The 19,316-nt window shown below is 38.5% G+C and overlaps 1 protein-coding gene across 3 annotated transcripts in view; it reads right to left on the reverse strand.

Annotated features, from left to right (window-relative positions):
- EXOC2 (exocyst complex component 2) overlaps window positions 1-19,316 on the reverse strand; it is a 228,893-nt gene that overhangs the window by 50,617 nt on the left and 158,960 nt on the right. For all 3 annotated transcript variants that reach the window (XR_009182715.2, XM_004466865.2, XM_058285163.2), the window contains exon 23: window positions 5,030-5,171. Coding sequence is in view for 2 of the 3 variants with exons in the window: in XM_004466865.2 (XP_004466922.1) it covers window positions 5,030-5,171 (142 nt within the window). In the remaining variant the exon portion in view is untranslated. The remainder of the gene's footprint in view (window positions 1-5,029; window positions 5,172-19,316) is intronic.

Here is a 19,316-nt window from a genome sequence, read left to right on the forward strand (position 1 = left end):
CACTATTATGCATGATTTTCAACCTACATGAAGGGTCTTGGATGTACTGGTTGTACAAACGAGGTCCTACTGTATATGACAAAGGTTTAATATCCAGAATACATAAAGAAATCCTTCAAGTGAACAACAAAAAAGACAAACAACCCAAGTTAAAAATGGGCAAAAGACTAAACAGGTATTTCTCTAATGGCCAATAAGCACATGAAAAGATGCGCAACATCATTAGCTATGGGGAAATGCAACTCAAAGCCATAATGAGATACCATTTCACATCTGCTATAATGGCTACTATTTTTTAAAAAAGTTAAATAACAAGTGCTGGAGAAGATGAGAAATAGGAACACTTGTTCATAGAGGGAATGTAAAATGATCCAACTGCTGTGGAAAAGTTTGGCAGTTCCTTGAATAAGTTAAACGTAGAATTACCATATGACTTGGCAATCCCACTTCTAGGTATACAACCCCCAAAACTTAAAGCAGGGACTCGAACAGACATTTGCACACTGATGTTCATAGCAGCATTATTCACAATAGCCAAAAGATGAAAGCAACCCAAGCGCCCATCAACAGATGAATGGATACACAAAATGTGGTATATAGATACAATGGAATAGAATTCAGCCATAAAAAGGAATGAAATTCTGATACATGCTGTAACATGGATGAACCCTGAAGACAACTTGTTGACTGAAATACTCGACACAAAAGGATAAAAATTGTACGAAGTCAAGTATATGAAATAATTAGAATATGCAAATGCAGAGCCACTAATTAGAATATAGGTTGCTAGGGGTAGAGAGTTAATGCTTAATGGGTATAGAGTTTCTGTTTGAGATGATGGAAAATTTTTGATAGTTGATGGTGGTGATGGTGGCACATCAGTATGAATGTAATTTTTTATCACCACTGAGCTGTGTACTTATAAAGCAATTAAAAATGGGAAGTTTTATGTTGCACATTACCCGAACTAAAAAAAAAACAAAACCATGGGACTGTACAACACAAGGAGTGAAACAATGTAACCTACAGACTATAGTTAATAGTATAATTATAATGATATTGTTTCATTGATTGTAACAAAGGTACCTTACAAGCACAAGGTGTTAACAGGTGTGTGGGGAGAGGGGGACTGGGAACTCTGTTCCTGCGTGATTGTTCTGTAATCCTACAACTGCTCTTAAAAAAAAAAAAAAAAGGATGATAACATTTCCTAGGCGAGAGGAGCCAGGAAGAACAGGAAACTGCCTGGGAGCATAAAGGAGGGAGGAGGAATAGCCACCCACGCCTGGAGCTGAGACAGGAAGGGGTGCAGGTGGGAGACAGGGAGTGCTTCCCCAGGCAATGCCACTGATCACGGGAGGGCAGAAGCGAAGCAGGAAAGAATGGAGGCAAAGGGAGCAGGCAGGAGACCTGCGTGAATCAGCAGTTCTGAATGATGACTACAGAGAGGACACAGGTGTGGACCCTGGGAAGAAGATTCAATAAGTAATGGGGACCAGGAAGAAAAGTTGGGGTTCTAACTGAGGAAGAGGTAGTCACCCTCAAGTATTTTAAGTAGGGAGGGACAGGATCAGATTTCTATTTTGGAAAGATCAGTTTTTCAAAAGGGCAGAGGTGGGATGGAGATGGGGCACAGGATGGAGGAGGAGGAGAGTAGTGTAGGCTGACACAGCCACGCCTCTGCACTGCAGTGACTCGGCCACTGCACTGAGAGGGAGCATAGCTGCTGGAGAACCCGCTTGGAGAGAGGCGAGAAAAGGAAGATGCTGCGTTCATTTTGGGAGTGCTCAAGGGGAGGTGATTAAGAGGAAGTTGCATACAAGGATCTGGAACTCAAAATATGGAAAGCTAGGCTAGAGAAAGGGGTCCTGGAGTCACAGTCCATCTTACAGGTATTAACTGAGGTCATGAGTGCAAGAAATCAGGCAGAGAAGCTGTAAGGAAAGTAACCATGGCTGGAACAGAATCCTGGGAATATCAAGGGTGAGAGTCTGCTCAGAGGAAAAGAAGCAAACCCAAGGAGGAACAACATGAGTGGGCAGGGTGGAATAACAGATGCCACGGAAAGATGGGCTCGAGCAGAGCATTCAACCAGGCCAGGAGCTACCGAGGCTTCACATAAGACAGAGAGTGTATTAAAATTTCCAACTACAACATCCTTGGTGATAGTTCCAGTGCAATGGTGGATGTGCAAAACAGACTTCAGGGGGATGAGAAGTAACTGGGACATGAGAAGAGGATTAGTACAGAGTTTTCTGAGTGGTGACATAGACGAGTAATTTAAAAAACTGAGTTGTAAGATGAATGGTAGGGGAATTATTAGAAGGGGGTTATGATTTGTAGTTAGGATTACCATAAAAACCAACTGAATGTCAATTGTCCTAGAGTATTAGTAAGTCCCCTTTGACTTGCGAAAGTGTCCCAGTATAACTAATAAATTGACTATCTTATAATAGCTGAAATTTAGAAGATCTTAACAAATATTAAATGATAATTACATGCAAGGCATTGAGCCAGATGTTATGGGGACACTAATGAAACTGTTTGCAAGACTAAAATCTATTAAATAGCATGTATGGCTGAGTATGGGGATTCGTGATTTGTTGTATAAGAATGACTGCTTTATTTTTGAGTATATGGAACTAGGGCAAACTGTTTCCACAAAAGTTTACTACAGTGAGGCTTTGGTCTTCTGTTTCCTATGAGATAATTCATACAAGTTATTACAAAGGGGAGGAGGGAATAAAAGTGAGAACTAGGCTTGCCCTATGCCGCTAGCTGTTTGCATGCTTACTCCTTTGTCAAATCTCTTGGTGCCACAAAGGAGAAGAGAATGAGAGTCACCCTCGCTATGAGGTGACACAGGTCTCCTTGAGGGGGTGCAGCAGTAATCAGGGTGGTCCACAGGCTTTCGGCTCTTTTTATCTAGCCCTCCTAAAACTGGGGAGAAAAGCACAGAGCTGGGGTGACATCCAGGTCTGCTCAGACCTAATGAACAAACCCGAAATGCACGGGGAAACAGGCACCAGCAGAGCACTAAGAATCTGGTATGGGCAACGTAAGTTTTACCTGCTGTTACCTTCAATAGAAGATAAAGGGATTTGGTTGAAAAGCCCTTCTGATGTCTGCTACTTTGAATTCTGAACCTTTTGGTCACTTCTCCGTAAAGACACACTGAAATTAATCTGAAGCCTGGGAATGTAGAAGCAATTTCCTCACATCACTGTTAAATGACTAAATAGAGGGAAGAAGGAGAAGTGAGGAAGCCCCCGTGGGAGGATTCTGCAGAAGGCGGCCAGGGTGGCTGGAGAGGGTGATGGGAGAAGACAGGTGGGCAGGAACTGTCCAGGCTGAGCAAGGTGGGCTCAAGTAAGAAGACTAGATTCTATTATAAATATGACAGGAAGATACTGCAGGGATTTAAAGCAAGATATTGACAGGATATTTTTGGGATATGAACAGTAAGTAATTCAGTTTGGGCATAGTAGAGTATGAGTATAGAAAATTAACAAATTTTAAGGGAAAAAGGTGAATTACAGGCAGCTGGAGGCAGAAGGCCTCATATGATTACAAAGACTGAAATTTCAGAAAAGTAGATACTAGTGGTCATAGAAATTATTCATGATTTTGTTTTTAATTTTAGACTTTCTTTGCATCACTATATTTATTATCACTTAATGTGAAGCTATTCAATCAAAACCAAAGCAATTAGTTAAAAGAATGAAGGTTAAAGCCAAATCAGTGACCAATTCACTAGTATAACAACATACGTCCAATAAGAACCCGAGTCTAAGGTGAGTACTTAAGACTTTTAGGATGATTATTTCTACATAAGACTACTTCTTAAAAAAAAAAAGGTTAGTGGTAGCTTGGTTTTATGTATTCCATGCTATTTCATATAAAGAAATAACTTTTTTGTTTTAAGCAGTTTTACTCACACTCCATACAATCCATCCCACGGATATAAACAATGGCTTTATTTATAATTACAGAATAGTGCCTTAATCATCACAATCAATTTTAGGACATTTTCAGTGCTCAAAAAAAGGGGTGTTGGGGGTGGGAATCCATACCTCTCAAATGACCCCACCCCCCAATTACTGATACTTAGCATTGGTGTGGTTCCTTTGTTAAAAATGATGAAAAAATATTAAAAAATCATTAAGTATAGTCCATAGTTTGCATTAGTTATACTTTTCCCCATATACTACCCCATTACTGACATAATAACATAATAGTAACATATATTTGTTCCAGTTCATGGGAGAACATTCTTATATTTGTACTATTAACCAAATTCATCATCCACAACAGGGTTCACTATATTTTACAGTCCCATGTTTCATTCTCTAGCTTTCCTTCTAGCAACATACATAACTGTAAAAAATTAATTTTTTGATCAATCAAAAAAGAATTGATTCAGCAAGCAAATTTTAAAAATATATACTATAAAGTGATTTAAGTGACTTTCATTTGACATTACAAAGATAATACTGGAATTATGTCAATCATTCTTCTGTGGTTTAATTTTGTTTGAGAAATTACTATAATAATCTTACTCCTACGCATTTTCCTTCTATCTTCACCTTTCAGCATCAATAATTAGGTCTCACATAGAAGTGACCAGATTTCTGCAATAAAATTTTTAACGTTGGTTGCAGGATCATTGCATGAAACTGTCACTCTATTATATCTATGCAATAAAAAAGAATGCCATAGAAAGCAAGTATGTATTACTAAAACGATCCATTAACATAAGGTATAATTAAATACTCTCTGGAATTTAAGAATAACTTTCAAGTCATTAAATATTAATAATAAAAAGTGTACGAAATGTCAAACTATTTTTTAAAAATGGTTTGAAGCTAATAAAAAGTTAAAATCAAACTAATCTCCCTACCTCTCAGTAAACAGATCTGAACTACAAAAAGTATTTAAAGTACATATTAAATGATAAAACCATATCCATATCTATTACTTTAGATGTATAAGATTGATTTTAGAGAACTCTAAACTTGAAACTATTTACCTGTAGGAGGCAGGCAGTCTTTCCAATCAAAATAGCCTGCATAAATTCCAGGTTCTAAGGAGCCAACGATGGGATCTGCTTTCAACTCAATGTAATTTTCAAAGAGCCTTTGGTCTAATTCTTTCAATGATGCCATGCTAATCTATAAATATAAAATAAAGAAGAATATTTATGAGTTGTCTATTTGAGGGTGAAGGAAAAAGTAAAATAATAGTAAATATTTCAGTGTATTTTAAAAGCACTTATCAACTTTCCTAAAAGGCCATGTTTATTTTATTTTATTTAAGTAATAAAGACCACTTACCATAGCAATTTTATGGGCTATAAACTAAGATCATATTAAGAACACATATTAAGGAAAAAAAAGCATCATATATATTAAATTGTGACAGTCAATATCTATTCTACAATAGAAAAGGAGCTATGTAAAATAATAAACAATGCTTCTTCATTTTAATTGCTTCATGAGAAGTATTATTAATAGGAAATAAGCCTGTTCTGAGACACCAGCCACACCAGTACAGCTCTCCTCTCTTCCTCCAGTTTCACCACTTCCTCTTGTCCGCTGCCTGGGGTGGGATGAGTACGACAGTGCTGGGGACACTCTGGGTTCTGCAGTCACCCCAGTGAGAGAGCAGATGCAGGGCCTCTGAATGACCTGCAGAGCTCTGGTGGCACCGGGCAGAACGGGGAGAAGAGGAGAGCAACCGCACTGCAGGAGCAGCCTGCTCTCACTGGCACCCTATGGGCCAGGAAGCTGCAGAGTGGGTGGGCATGAGAAGCATGAGGACCCAGATGCCTCTGCAGGGGCCTGCTTACTTCTACGCCACTGGCCCACAGGACACAAGCTTCTCTCCAAAGCCAGACCTGAGCTCCAACAAGCTGACAATGAAAAACAAATCCAGGACAGCCTAGCGGCTATCTACAAAACATATCAGTTAGCCAGGATACTCAGCGCTAGAAGAGATAGGCAACAAACTGAACAGAGGAAAAGTGAAAACCCTTAAGGAGATTAAAGGACAACAGAAAAGAAGACTTTATGCAGACAAAACACATGCTTCCTGAAGTTAACAATTTAGTTGACTAATTGAAGGAATTACTTGTTACTACTGAGATCAAGAGTACAAGAAGTACTTCAAAGCACAGAGGAAAAAATATAAGGAGATGGAAATTATGAAGGAAGACAACCCAGAAGCTCTACTATACAAAAAGTAAGAAATTCAAGGACAGAAATGTGAGCAGTTAGAGAAGTGGTAATAATTAAACAAATAGCAAAAAACTTAACTGGATCTGTAATTTGAATGGGCTCACTGATCTCCAGGCTGGACTGATAAGAAACTTCATACATACAGGCATAAACTGCTAAAGTTCCTAATTTCTGAATTTTAAAAAAAGTACAGAAAAATCTTTCAAGTTTCCAGGTCAAAAGAATAATTTGCTTACAAAGAAGAAAAAAAATCAGCCTGATAACAGATTTCTAAGCAGCAATACTGGAAACTGAAATCGATGAATTAATAGCATAGGCTACTGAAATAAAAGGAATGTGACCCAAGAATCCTTTATTTAGTTAAGATGTCATCCACCTAATAGGGTCCAAGAAATGTAATTTTAGATATGCAAAGATTCAAAGAGCAAATCACCCATATATCTCAGAATGGGCTCTAACCTAAAAGCAAACAAATTATATGGATAAAGATTAAGAATTGAGGAAAACAGTGGTGGGTAATAAACTCTGTTCCCTCACTCCCTCTCTTTCTCTAATATTTATAAATATTAAATAGTTTAGAGACATTCTGAAAATGTTAAATACAGGTACTAAGGTAAGAAATCTTGAAAGAGAAGAGGTATTCAAAAGGGAACAAGGCAAAATTTTTGTGACACAATTAAAACAGTGGGTAAAGAGAAATTTACAGCTTTATGTGCATATATAAGAAAAGAAGAAAGTTTTAAAGGAGAAAGGCTTAAAACCAATCTTTAAGTTTACCTCAGGTAGCTGAAAAAAGAGAAAATTAAACCCAAAGAAAGTAGAAGGAAAAAATGAGGTTAAGAGCAGAAATCAATGGGATTTTTAAAAAGATGAATATTAGAGAAAATCACCAATACCAAAAGTAGTAGGCCCCTTGAAGAGACTGATAAAACTTATAGAATCCTAGGCAAGACTCACCAAGAAATAAAGATAAAAAACACAACTTAGCAATAACAGGAATGAAAAAGGGAATAATATTATAGATCCCACAGATGTAAAAAGGATTGTAAAGGGTTATCATAGCTTTTGCAAATAAGTCTGAAAACAGAGAAGGAAACTGATAAATCCCGGAGGAAAACACATCCCAAAAATGGTACTAGTAGCCCTATATTTATTAAACAAATTTAATCCATTATTAAAAAGGGTTTCACATAATGAAAACTTCAGGCCCAGATGATTTCCTTGTTGAATTCTACCAAACACTGAAGGAAGAAATAATATCCAATACAAGTTTTTTTATAGAACAGAGAGAGACTACCAGAGCACTTACCTTGTTTAATGAGCAAAGCCCTGATATAAAGAAAAATAACAAGGATCTTGTAAGAAAGAAAATTACAGAATAAAATCTTGATAAACACATAAAAAGCCTAACTATTGGTGTAAACTGGATCTATAATTAAATACAAAAGAATATATCATGAAATGGGATTTATCTCAGGAATTCAATACAGAAAAACTTAATACAATAAAGATCATGGACCTAGACAGAAATGCTAAAACCACAAAGCTTCTGGAAGAAAAAAAGGAAAATATTTAGGACACCAAGGTAGGTAAATATTTTGACAGGATTTGAAAGGTATTAAACATGTAAAAAATGATAAATTGGATTTTAGCAAATTAAAAGTTCTACTCAAGGGATATCATTATGGAAACAAATCAGCAAGCCATCAACTGGAAGAAAAAAAAAATCTGACAAAATACTCATACACAGACTTTTACAAATCACTAATTAAAGAAAAAGAGCTCCATTAAATGAGGAGGAAAAGAGCTAAACAGGGACTTGGTAGCTAAGTGTGAATGAGCACGTGCAAAGGGGAGCCTGCCGACTGGAGCAGGGCAGGCAGGAAGGACGGGATGCTTTAGGTCTTGCTGTGGACAGCAGAAATCGGAACGCATACAGGTGTAAAAGGTCACTAATCTGTACACTTAAAGAGCCATGCATTTTACTCCTCCATTTTAATAAAAGCAGGATAAAGAAAGAATGAAAATAAATGGATGAGCTAATAGGTACTAGGAAATGCAAACAAGAGAGTAGGGAGCAGTACTGATGGATGGCAAGGCAGAATTAAGGTCAAGAGCACTAAACAGGATATAGAAGGGAATTTCCTAATAAGAAAAGGTACAATTTAAGAAGATATAAATGCATAAACTTATATACATCAAATAGCATAACAGTTAGAGGAAATGCACGGAGAACTTGCTAAATATAACTATAAAAATTTGGTAGACAAAGTAAGTACTAGTTCATAGGAGATAGAATAATATCAATAGTTTGATTAGGTGTGTATGTGTGTGTGTATTACAGAGAGAGAGGGAGAGAGAGCACATGCATACCTTATATTCCTCAGGGAATAGTCATTGTTTTTTCTTATGTATATTGACAATTTACAAAAACTGATCATTTTGATTTTGCCTTGGCAAGAAGAAAACCTTAACAGATCATGAAAAGTAAAAATCTTTACAATACAAACCCAAGAATATCAAAATAAATAATAAAAATGTTCCCTCAATATATTACACTACTGGGTAATGAACACTATCTAGATAATCCTAGGAAACTAAAAAAATAAAATAAATTATCTGGAAAGCAATGGAAAAGGGAATGAAAAGGAGAACTAGACCTAACAAAAGCTATACAAAGAAGAAAGTTTATAGCTTTATATTATATTTATACTTACATATTACATTCCTTCATGCTCCTTCATTATTATTTATTATGTTTAAGAAGGAGTACAGGGGAAAACTTAATATATATATGAAGTAACTGAAGAAAAGAACAAAATAAACCAAAGAAATAGAATGAGGACATCAATAATTAGTAAGCTCATGCTGAAATAGGAACACTCTTTCACCCACCATCTCTCCCACTGTTGGGTGCAGGGCCTGGACAAAGGATGAGTGGAGACATGAGGACTTGGAGAGGCACACAGCAGCAGGTGACCAGGAGAAGAAGATCACACCAGGGCTACCCTTGCCAGTACTTCCTCCAGTATTCTGTCCACCTGGATTCACTGCAGCTCATGATCCCACAGAAGTCTGTGGTAGAGATCCAGGACAACCGCTCTAGTCATGGCTTGAGCAGGGGTGGGAATAATGGTCAGTGTGAGGAATCCCCCATTGTCTCACACCTCTGCCCCAAATCGCCCCACTGCAGCAGTAGCGGGGTGCAAGGGGGCCAGCCTCACATTCTGAGGATCAGATGCCCTCCTAACACACCCGGGGATGCAGCCAGCTCACGAAGACCATGACTTAGATGAACTGCTTTCACGTTTTTTACAGGCATACTTCATTTTATTTGCACTTCACTTTACTATTGTACCTCGCAGATATTGTGCTTTTCACAAATTGAAGGTCTGTGGCAGCCCTGCACCCACCAAGTCTATCAGCACAATTTTTCCAAGAGTGTGCTCACTTTGTATCTCTGTGTCACAGTTTGGTGATTCTCCCAATATTTCAAGCTTTTTTTGTTACTACTACATCCATTATGGTATGACCAGTAATCTCTGATATTACTACTGCAATTGTTTAGGCGTGCCATGAATAGCACCCAAATAAGATGGAGAACTTAACCAATAAATATGGTGTACATTCTCACTGCTCCACTGACTGGCCATCCCCCCATCTCTCTGAGACACAACAATATTGAAATTAGGCCAGTTAATAACCCTACAGTGGCCTCTAAGTGTTCAAGTGAAAGGAAGAGTTGCCATGTCTCTCTAAATTAAAAGCTAGAAATGATTATGCTTACTGAGGAAGGAATGTCAAAAGCTGACATAAGCCAAAAGCTAGACTTCTTGTGCCAGTTAGCCAAGTTGTAAATGCAAAGGAAAAGTGATTGAAGGAAATTAAAAGTGCTACTCCAGCGAACACTCAAATGATAAGAAAATAAGACAGTTTTACTGCTGATATGGAGAAAGTTTTACTGGATAGATCAAACTAGCTATAGGATTCCCATAAGCCAAAGCCTAATGCAGAGCAAGGTTTTAATTCTCTTCAAATCCAGAAAGGCTGAAAGAGGTGAGGAAGTTGCACAAGAGAAGTTGGAAGCTAGCAGAGGCTGATTCATGAGGCTTAAGGAAAGAATCCATCTCAATAAAATGAAAGTGCAAGGTGAAGCAGAGTGCTGATGTAGAAGCTGCAAAGTTTTCCAGAAGATCTAGCTAAGACCAGTGATGAAGGTGGACACATTAAATAACAGCTTTTCAATGAAGATGAGACAGCCTTTATTGGAAGAAGATGCCATCTCAAATTTTCATAAGTAAACTGGAGAAGTTAATGCCTGGCTTCAAAGCTTCAAAGGACAGGCTGGCTTTCATGTTAAGGGCTAGATGCTGAAAATCCTAGGGCCCTTAAGAATTCAGTTAACTGTATTCTGCCCGTGCCCTATAAATGGAACACAAAGCCTAGATGTCAGCACATCTGCTTACAACATGGTTTACTGACTACCTTAAGCACAAACTGAGAACTATCACTTGGGAAAAAAAATTCTTTTCCAGATATTATTGCTCATTACTAATGTACCTAGTTAACCAAGAGCTCTGATGGAGATGTACAATGAAATGAACGCTTTCATGCCTGCTGACACAACATCCATTCTGCAGCCCATGGATGAAGGGGTCATTTTGAATTTCAAGTCTTATTACTTAAGAAATGCATTTCGTTAAGGCTATAATTGCCATAGACAGTGATGCTTTTGATGAATCTGGTCAAAGCTAATTGAAACCTTCTGGAAAGGATTCACCGTCCTAGATGCCATTAAGAAAATCCATGATCCATGGGAGAATGTCAAAATAGCAACATTCACAGGAGTTTGGGAGGAGTTGATTCTAACCCTCATGGATGACTTTGAGGGATTCAAGACTTCAGTGGAGATGTAACTGGAGATGTAGAACTAGCAAGAGAAGTAGAATTACAAGTGGAGCCTGAGGACTTCCAGGAAGATGGCATCAAAGCGGCAGGCAGGGCTCAACTCTCACAAAAACGACGAAGGAAGGCAAAAAACTGCCCAAGGGAGCTGCTCTGGGGATCTGCAGACCAGGAAAGTGCTGCACATCGTCCAGGAGGGAGAAGGTCAGAGAGACAGAGGCAAACCGAAAACCTTGAGTTACTCGCCCCTCGGCTGAAAACAGCACATGTAGCAAACTCTCAAGGGGAATAGCCTTGGTAAAACTCCTGGCTCACTGCAGTCAACTGAAAGGGGAAAGAACATTCTACTTCCTGGGAGGGAGATCTGATCAGGCAGGCTGTCACACCCACCGCCCTGGGAGACAGAGGAACAAGGTCAGGGAGGGGAGGAGGAAGAAACAGGGGCCTAACTGCCCGGGAGAGAAGGAAGCCAAGAGAGGTAGCCAGCAAACTGTTAGAAACCCTACTCACCTGAGGGAACAGGGGCGGGGGGACGGGATGGGCAGAGAAGCTTTCAGAAGCCCACCTGGCCTGCAGAATGGGTGCAGCTCAGTGTAGGAATGCCTGCCTCACATATACCGGGTCCCTGGTTCCATTCCTGGTACTTCCTAAGAGAAAGAACCCAGAACGGAACCCACTGGGTTGTCAGGCACCCAACCAGCACCTTTGACAGGGAAATTATGGCCTGAGATTTTGTGTCCCAGGGACGTGACTGAATGGCTGGAAAATGATTTTATATGCAAACAATAACCAAAATAGGGCAGAAGTCGCTATACTAATATTAGTCAAAATAAACTTTAAATGCAAAACTATTGTAAGAGACAAAGAAGGACACTGTATATTAATAAAAGAGATAATCTATCAATAAGAAAGAACAATAAATATTTATGCACCTAATAAAATTTATGCCCCAAAATATATGAGGCAATGTTGGAAAAACCGAGTGGAGAAACAAAGGCCTCTACAATTATAGTGGGGAACTTTAATACAATACTGTCACCATTAGACAGAACATCTCGACAGAGGATCAATAAAGAAACAGAGACCTTGAATAATACCTTAGAGGATCTAGACCTAACAGACATATACAGAACATTACACCCAAATGCAGTGGAATATACTTTCTTCTCTCTAGTGCACATGGATCATTCTCCAGGATAGACCATATGCTAGGTAAGAGAACAACTTTCAACAAATTCAAAAAGATCGAAATTATACAAAGCAATTTCTCGGACCACAATGGAATGAAGCTGGAAATCAAAAAGGGCATAGAACCAGAACAGGCACAAAGATAAACACTCTTAAACAATCAATGAGTCAAGGAGAACATTGCAAAAGAAATTGGTAACTACCTTGAAATGAATGAAAATGAGAACACACCATATCTGAACCTACAGGATGCAGCAAGAGTAGTGCTGAGAGGGATGTATAGTCATAAATGCCTATATCAAAAAAGAAAAAAGGGCTAAAATCAAAGATGGAATTACACACTGGGAGGAACTAGAAGAAGAAAAACAAACTAATCTGAAAGCAAGCAGAAAGAAGGAAATAACAAAGATTAGATCAGAGCTAAACGAAATTAAGAATTAAAAACACACACACATACAAATGAATAAAACCAAAAGCTGGTTCTTGAGAAGATTAATAAAATGACAAATCCCTAGCAAGGCTAACAAAGAAAAAAAGAAGATGAATACACATAAAATAAAAAATGAGGGAGGGGATATTGCCAATGATCTCATAGAAATAAAGAATATCATAAGAGGATACATTGAAAAAATACATGCCAACAAGATGGACAACTCAGACGAAATCGAAAATTTCTAGAAATACACAAGCAGCCTACATTGATTAAAAAAAGAAGTTGATGAATTCAAAAGACCAGTCACAAATAATGAAATTGAATTAGTCATCAAAAATCTTCCACCTAAGAAGAGGCCAGGACAAGAATTCTACCAATTATTCCAGAAAGAACTAACACCAAGATGGCTTAAAATCTTTCAAAAACAAGAAGTGGAGTGTAGCGGTTTGGTATAATTGATGAATCCCAAAAAGAAATATTGGATTATGCATGTAATCTGATCTGTACTTGGGCATGATTGAGTTATGATTATGGTGTTGAGTCCCCAACCAGTCGTCATCCCCCCCTCCCCCCATTGGTGGGTGGAAACTCACAGATAAAAGGCATGGTAAAGAGCAGAGTTCTTAATGTTGGAGTTTTGATTTTGGAGTTTGATGCGAAAGACTTAAGCTGGAGCTCCACAAAGTAAACTTGCAGAGGAAAGAGAATCCAGCCCCAGGAAGAAAGGAACCTTGAACCCAGAGAAAAGCAAGTCCCAGGAACACAGGAACCCAGGAAACCTGAACCCTCGCAGATGCTGGCAGCCATCTTGCTCTAAATAGACTTTGGTGAGGGAAGTAACTTTCTGGCCTGGTATCTGTAAGCTCCTACCCCAAATAAATACCCTTTATAAAAACCAACTAATTTCTGGTATTTTGCATCAGCATCCCTTTGGCTGACTAATGCATGGAGGGAACATTGCTTAACTCATTCTATGATGCCAAAGTCACTCTAATACCAAAGCCAGATAAAGACATCAAAAGAAAAGAAAACTACAGACAAATATCTCTAATAAACCTGGATGTTAAAATCCTCAGCAAAATACTTGGTTATTATATTCAACAACACATCAAAAAAATATACACCATGACCAAGTGGGTTTCATCCCTGATATGCAAGAATGGTTCAACATAAGAAAATCAATCAATCTAATATGCCACATTAACAGATTAAAAGAAAAAAAAATTACATGATTATCTCTACTGATGCAGAAAAAGCATTTGACAAAAAAGAGCATCCTTTCTTGATAAAAACACTTCAAAAGATAGGAATAGAAAGAAAATTTCCTCAACATGTTAAAGGATATATATGAAAAACCTACAGCTAACATCACATTTAATGGTAAACTGCTAAAGGTTTTTCCTGTAAGATCTGGAAGAAGACAATGATGCCCACTGTCACTGTTCTTATTTAACATTGTGTTAGAAGTACTTGCTTGAGCACTTTTACACAAGAAAAAGAAATTGGAAAGAAAAAAGTAAAAATTTCCTTATTTGCAGTATGATATGATCCTATACATAGAAAGCCCTGAGAAATCTATAACAAAGCTTCTAGGGCTATAGTTTTTGCTATTTTTTATTATAATTATTTTCTTATTATTTCATTTATTTATTTTTGTTGGGTTTTGGATCACAAAAGGGTCACAACTGTGGTAGGAGAGGATTACTAGTACAGGATTTTGGTGATGGGGTGATGTGTGGGGCGGGGTGCACCTAAGGCATGCCTCTATTGCATATGAATATGTCAAGTGGTCAAGCAGCTTTGGCTTGTTGGCTGGAGACCCACACAATAACTGAAAGAATACTGAATTCCTCATCCTGGGAAGTCCTGCTACATTCTCAAATAAAGTGGCAAGAATATCCCAAGTACATGGGTAGTACTTAGCAAAGGAGGACAGACCATTATGCCAGGCCTTTGACATTAATGATTGTATTTAAGAACCTGGTTCTAGTCAACTTGAAACTTAGCCTAGTATTATATATTGCCTAAGAATTACTGCCTGACAGCCTCCTTGTTGTTCAAATATGGCTTCCCTCTAAGCCTAACTCAGCATAGAAAAGCACTTCTTTCCCCCTGGGATGGGACATGACTCTCAGGGATGAGCTTCCCTGGCACTGAAGGATTATTACCAAACACCAACTAGCAATGCATTTGGAAAAAGACCTTGACCAAAGGTGGGAAATATTAAATACATATGCGCTTTTATGGCTAAGAGATTTTAAACTGAGTCAGGAGGTTATGCTTATGCACGTCTTAGCAGGATCTTATTGACTTCTGCAGTAAACAGCGCCTCAGACAGTGGGGCTCCTAAGGGCCTGAGAGACATCTAGACACTATAGCCAGGGCAGACATTCTTAGGAATGTGGCACTCTAACTGAGCCTCACCTTGCAATATATTATAACCTATCTCCCCAATATATTTGACTTGGACTCATTTATAATTTCCCTACACAGCTGACCCTTCTATTTGAACCTGTAATTAGATGATCATTGTTAAACATATGCCCCAGAGACATAAATTTTTGGTCCGCTCATATGCTGATTGAGCCCTGAATCTCAGCAGAGTTATAATACCTACTTTTCAGTTCACTGGACTCGCCCAAGACAACTAACAAAAGGACGATGATGGATGACAACCATTCCATAATACAGGGATTATCTGTAACTGCAAGCAAGATAGTCCCATCCATCTGCCCCTTGGGATCTAAGCCCCTTCTCAATCAGAAACAGAGTGGGCATCACCATCCCAAAATTATCAAGATTGAGGAATGAACAAACATAATGAGGGAATGCACCTATGGACTAAAGTAGATTTATTATTATTCTAGTAATGTTAAAACTTGTATCAATGATATAAAGGCAGTGGCCACCAGAGGTTCAAGAGGAGGGAGAGGGAAGAATAGGTATAAGATGGGGCATTTTTGGGACATTGGAATTGTCCTGCATGACATTCCAATGTTGGATACAGGTCATTATACATTTTGTTAAAACCTATAAAATTTTTTGGTGTAAAGTGTAACCTATGATGTAAACTATAGCCCGTGATTAGTAGCAATGCCTCAGTATGTGTTCATCAATTGTAACAAATATATCACACTAATGAAAAATATTATTAATGGGGGAAAGTGTAGGAGAGGGAAGGGGTGGGATATATGGGAATTCCCTATATTTTTGATGTAACATTTACATAATCTAAAGCTTCTCTGAAAGAAAAGTGGAACCTGAATTTCTGCAATTATATGATAAAACTTTAACAGATGAGGTGCTTATTATGGATGAACAAAGAAATGGTTTCTTGAGATGGAGTCTGCTCCTGGTGATGATATTATGAAAATTGTTGAAATGATAACAAAGGATTTAGAATACTACATAAACTTAATTGATAAAGCTGCAGTAGAATTTGTGAGGATTAATTCCACGTTTGAAATAAGGTCTACTGTGGGTATTAAAATGCTATCAAATAGCATCACCATGCTACAGAGGAATCTTTGGTGAAAGGAAGAGTCATTCAACGCACAAACTTCAGTATTGTCTTATTTTAAGAAATTGCCCCAGCCATCCCAACCTTCAGTCCCAACACCCTAATCAGTCAGCAGCCATCCACCCACATTGAGGTCTCAGCACAAAGTCAAATAAAAAGAAAACCCTAGGCAAGAGAGAGAACATGACTAACAAGATAAACAGATACCTAGATATCAGCAAAAATTTATAAGCTGTAGTAAGAAACAGGAAGATATGGCCCAGCAAAATGAACAAACTAAAAAAGCAGAAGACAACACATAATGGGGAACTAATCAAAGATGTTCAAACAAATCTCCTAAATCAATTCAATGAGATGAGGGAAGAGATAAAGGATATTAAGATGACACTGGGTGAACATATGGAACTGTAAACATACATAAAATAGTAAGAGATCTTATGGTAATGAAAGGCACGACCAAAGAAATAAAAAATATACTAGAATCACACAACAGCATATTTGAAGAGGCAGAGGTAAGAATTAGCAAAGTAGAAGACAGGATCTGAAATCACAGAGAGTAGAAAAGATGGACAAGTAAATGGAAAAATACTCAGCAGGGATTCTGGAAATTCGATGACAGCATGAAAGGCACAAACATATGGATTACAGGAGTCTCAGAAGGAGAAGAGAAGGGAAAAGGGTCAGAAGGAATGTTTGAGGAAAAAAAATGTCACCAAGATTTCCCAACTCTTATGAGGGACATGGATGTATATGTCAGTAAGCTCAGGGTACTCCAAACAAAACAAAGTCCCAGCAGACCTGTTCTGAGACATACACTAATCAGATTGTCAAATGCCAAAAATAGAGAATTCTAAACACAGCAGATATAGAAGGGATGCGCGATAAAACTATTACTGATTTGTCACTGGAAACTATGGAGGCAAGAAGGAAGTGGTATGACACAGTTAAGGTGCTGAAAGAAAAAACTGCCAGTCAACAATTCTGTATACAACAAAACTGTCCTTCAAAAATGAGGGAGAGATCAAAATATTCACATATAAACAGAAATTGAGAGTATTTGTCAACAAGAGTCCTGCCAGTCAAGAAATACTAAAGGGAGTTCTGCAGGTTGAAAGGAAAAGACAGGAGAGAGGTTTTGAGGACATTATAGAAAGAAAGATTAACAGTAAGAGTTACTAAAAGGGTAAAAAAAAAATATGACATATATAAGCTTAAATAAAAAATAGCTGAAGTAAGTACTGCCTCTACAGTAATAACACTGAATGTTAATGGATTAAACTCTGAAGAGTAGGGAGCATTACTTATCTCATTCTAAAATGCCACCATCACCCTAATATCAAAAAAACATAGAGATGCTACAAGAAAAGAACATTACAGACCAGTCTCTCTAATGACTTAATGTAAAAATCCTCAACAAAATATTTGCAAATAGGATCCAACAAGACATCAAATAAATTCTACACCATGATCAAATGGGTTTTATCACAGGTATGGAAGGATGGTTCAACATAAGAAAATCCACTAACGTAACACACCACAGGGCTGATGATGCAAAGTACCAGAAATGGGATATTTTCATAAAGGATATTTATTTGAGGTAAAAGCTTATAGTTCGGAAGTTCTGAAATGTCCAAATCAAGGCACCATCAGAGATGCTTTCTCAACAAAGTCAGCTACTGACAATCCTGATATCCTACCACGTAGTGAAGAGGCTAACGGAAGGGCTTGCCACCACGAGCCTTGAGCTACTCTGTGGGCCGAGCCCCCTTGGGACATCTTTCCATCCCACTGGGCTCTGCTGGTTCCAGACTCTGGGATCTCTCTCAGTCTCTCAGGATTTCTCTATTTTCCTGCAATCATCTCTCTCTCATGGCAAGATCAATACGGAAGCTTCCTTTCTCCCTGAGCCTCTCTCTGCCATCTCCATTAAAATAAGACTCACCAAGGTGGGGGAGACTCAACCAGAGTCATACACTACTGACAAAGTTCAATAGGGAAGGGGACATGGCTCAACTGAAGAGTGTCCACCTACCTTATGAAGGGTCCAGGGTTTAATTCCCAGAGCCTCCTGACCTATGTGGTAAGCTGGCCCATGCACAGAGCTGCTGCATGCAAGGAGTGCTATGCCATACAGGGGTGTCCCTGCGTAGGGATGCCCCACATGCAGCAAGATGACACAATGAAAAATAGACACAGATTCCCAGTGCCACCTGATAATGCAAGCGGATACAGAAGAACACACAGCGAATGGACACAGAGAGCAGACAATGGGGGGAAGGGGAGAGAAATAAATCTTTAAAACAAAAAACAAAAGCAATCTAATCAAATGGTCTAAAGTGAATTTAATGCAATCAAAGGGTACCACATCCACAGGAATAGATTTAAGAATATAATCTTTTTTGGGGATTTGACAAATTCAAATTGTCATGCAACATGAACAGATGGAAGGGGAAAAATTATATTATCATCTCTACCAACACAGAAAAGGCATTCAGCAAAGTTCAGCATACTTCCTTTTTTTTTAAAGATTTTTATTTTTTTAATTTATTTCTCTTTCATTCCCCTCCTTGCTCCAGTTGTCTGTTCTCTGTGTCCATTCACTGTGTGTTCTTCTGTGTCCACTTTTATACTTGTCAGCGGCTGGGAATCTGTGTCTCTTTTTGTTGCATCATCTTGCTGCGTCCGCTCTCCATGTGTGTGGCACCACTCCTGGGCAGGCTGAACTTTCTTTTGTGCTGGGTGGCTGTCCTTACGGGTACCACTCCTTGCGTGTGGGGCTCCCCTACACGGGGGACACCCCTGCATGGCACAGCACTCCTTGTGCGCATCAGCACTGCGCATGGGCCAGTTCATCACATGGGTCAGGAGGCCCTGAGTTTGAACTGTGGATGCTACCAGACTTTTTAAAGCATACTATAGAGCAACAAGGGTCAAAACTGTATGATTGGGACATGGATAGACATGATCAATGGAACCGAAGTGAGAGTACAGAAATAGACTCACACATCTATGACTAGCTGATATTCAACAAGGC

This window comes from Dasypus novemcinctus, chromosome 22 (genome assembly GCF_030445035.2).
Source record: "Dasypus novemcinctus isolate mDasNov1 chromosome 22, mDasNov1.1.hap2, whole genome shotgun sequence".
NCBI lineage: Eukaryota > Metazoa > Chordata > Mammalia > Cingulata > Dasypodidae > Dasypus > Dasypus novemcinctus.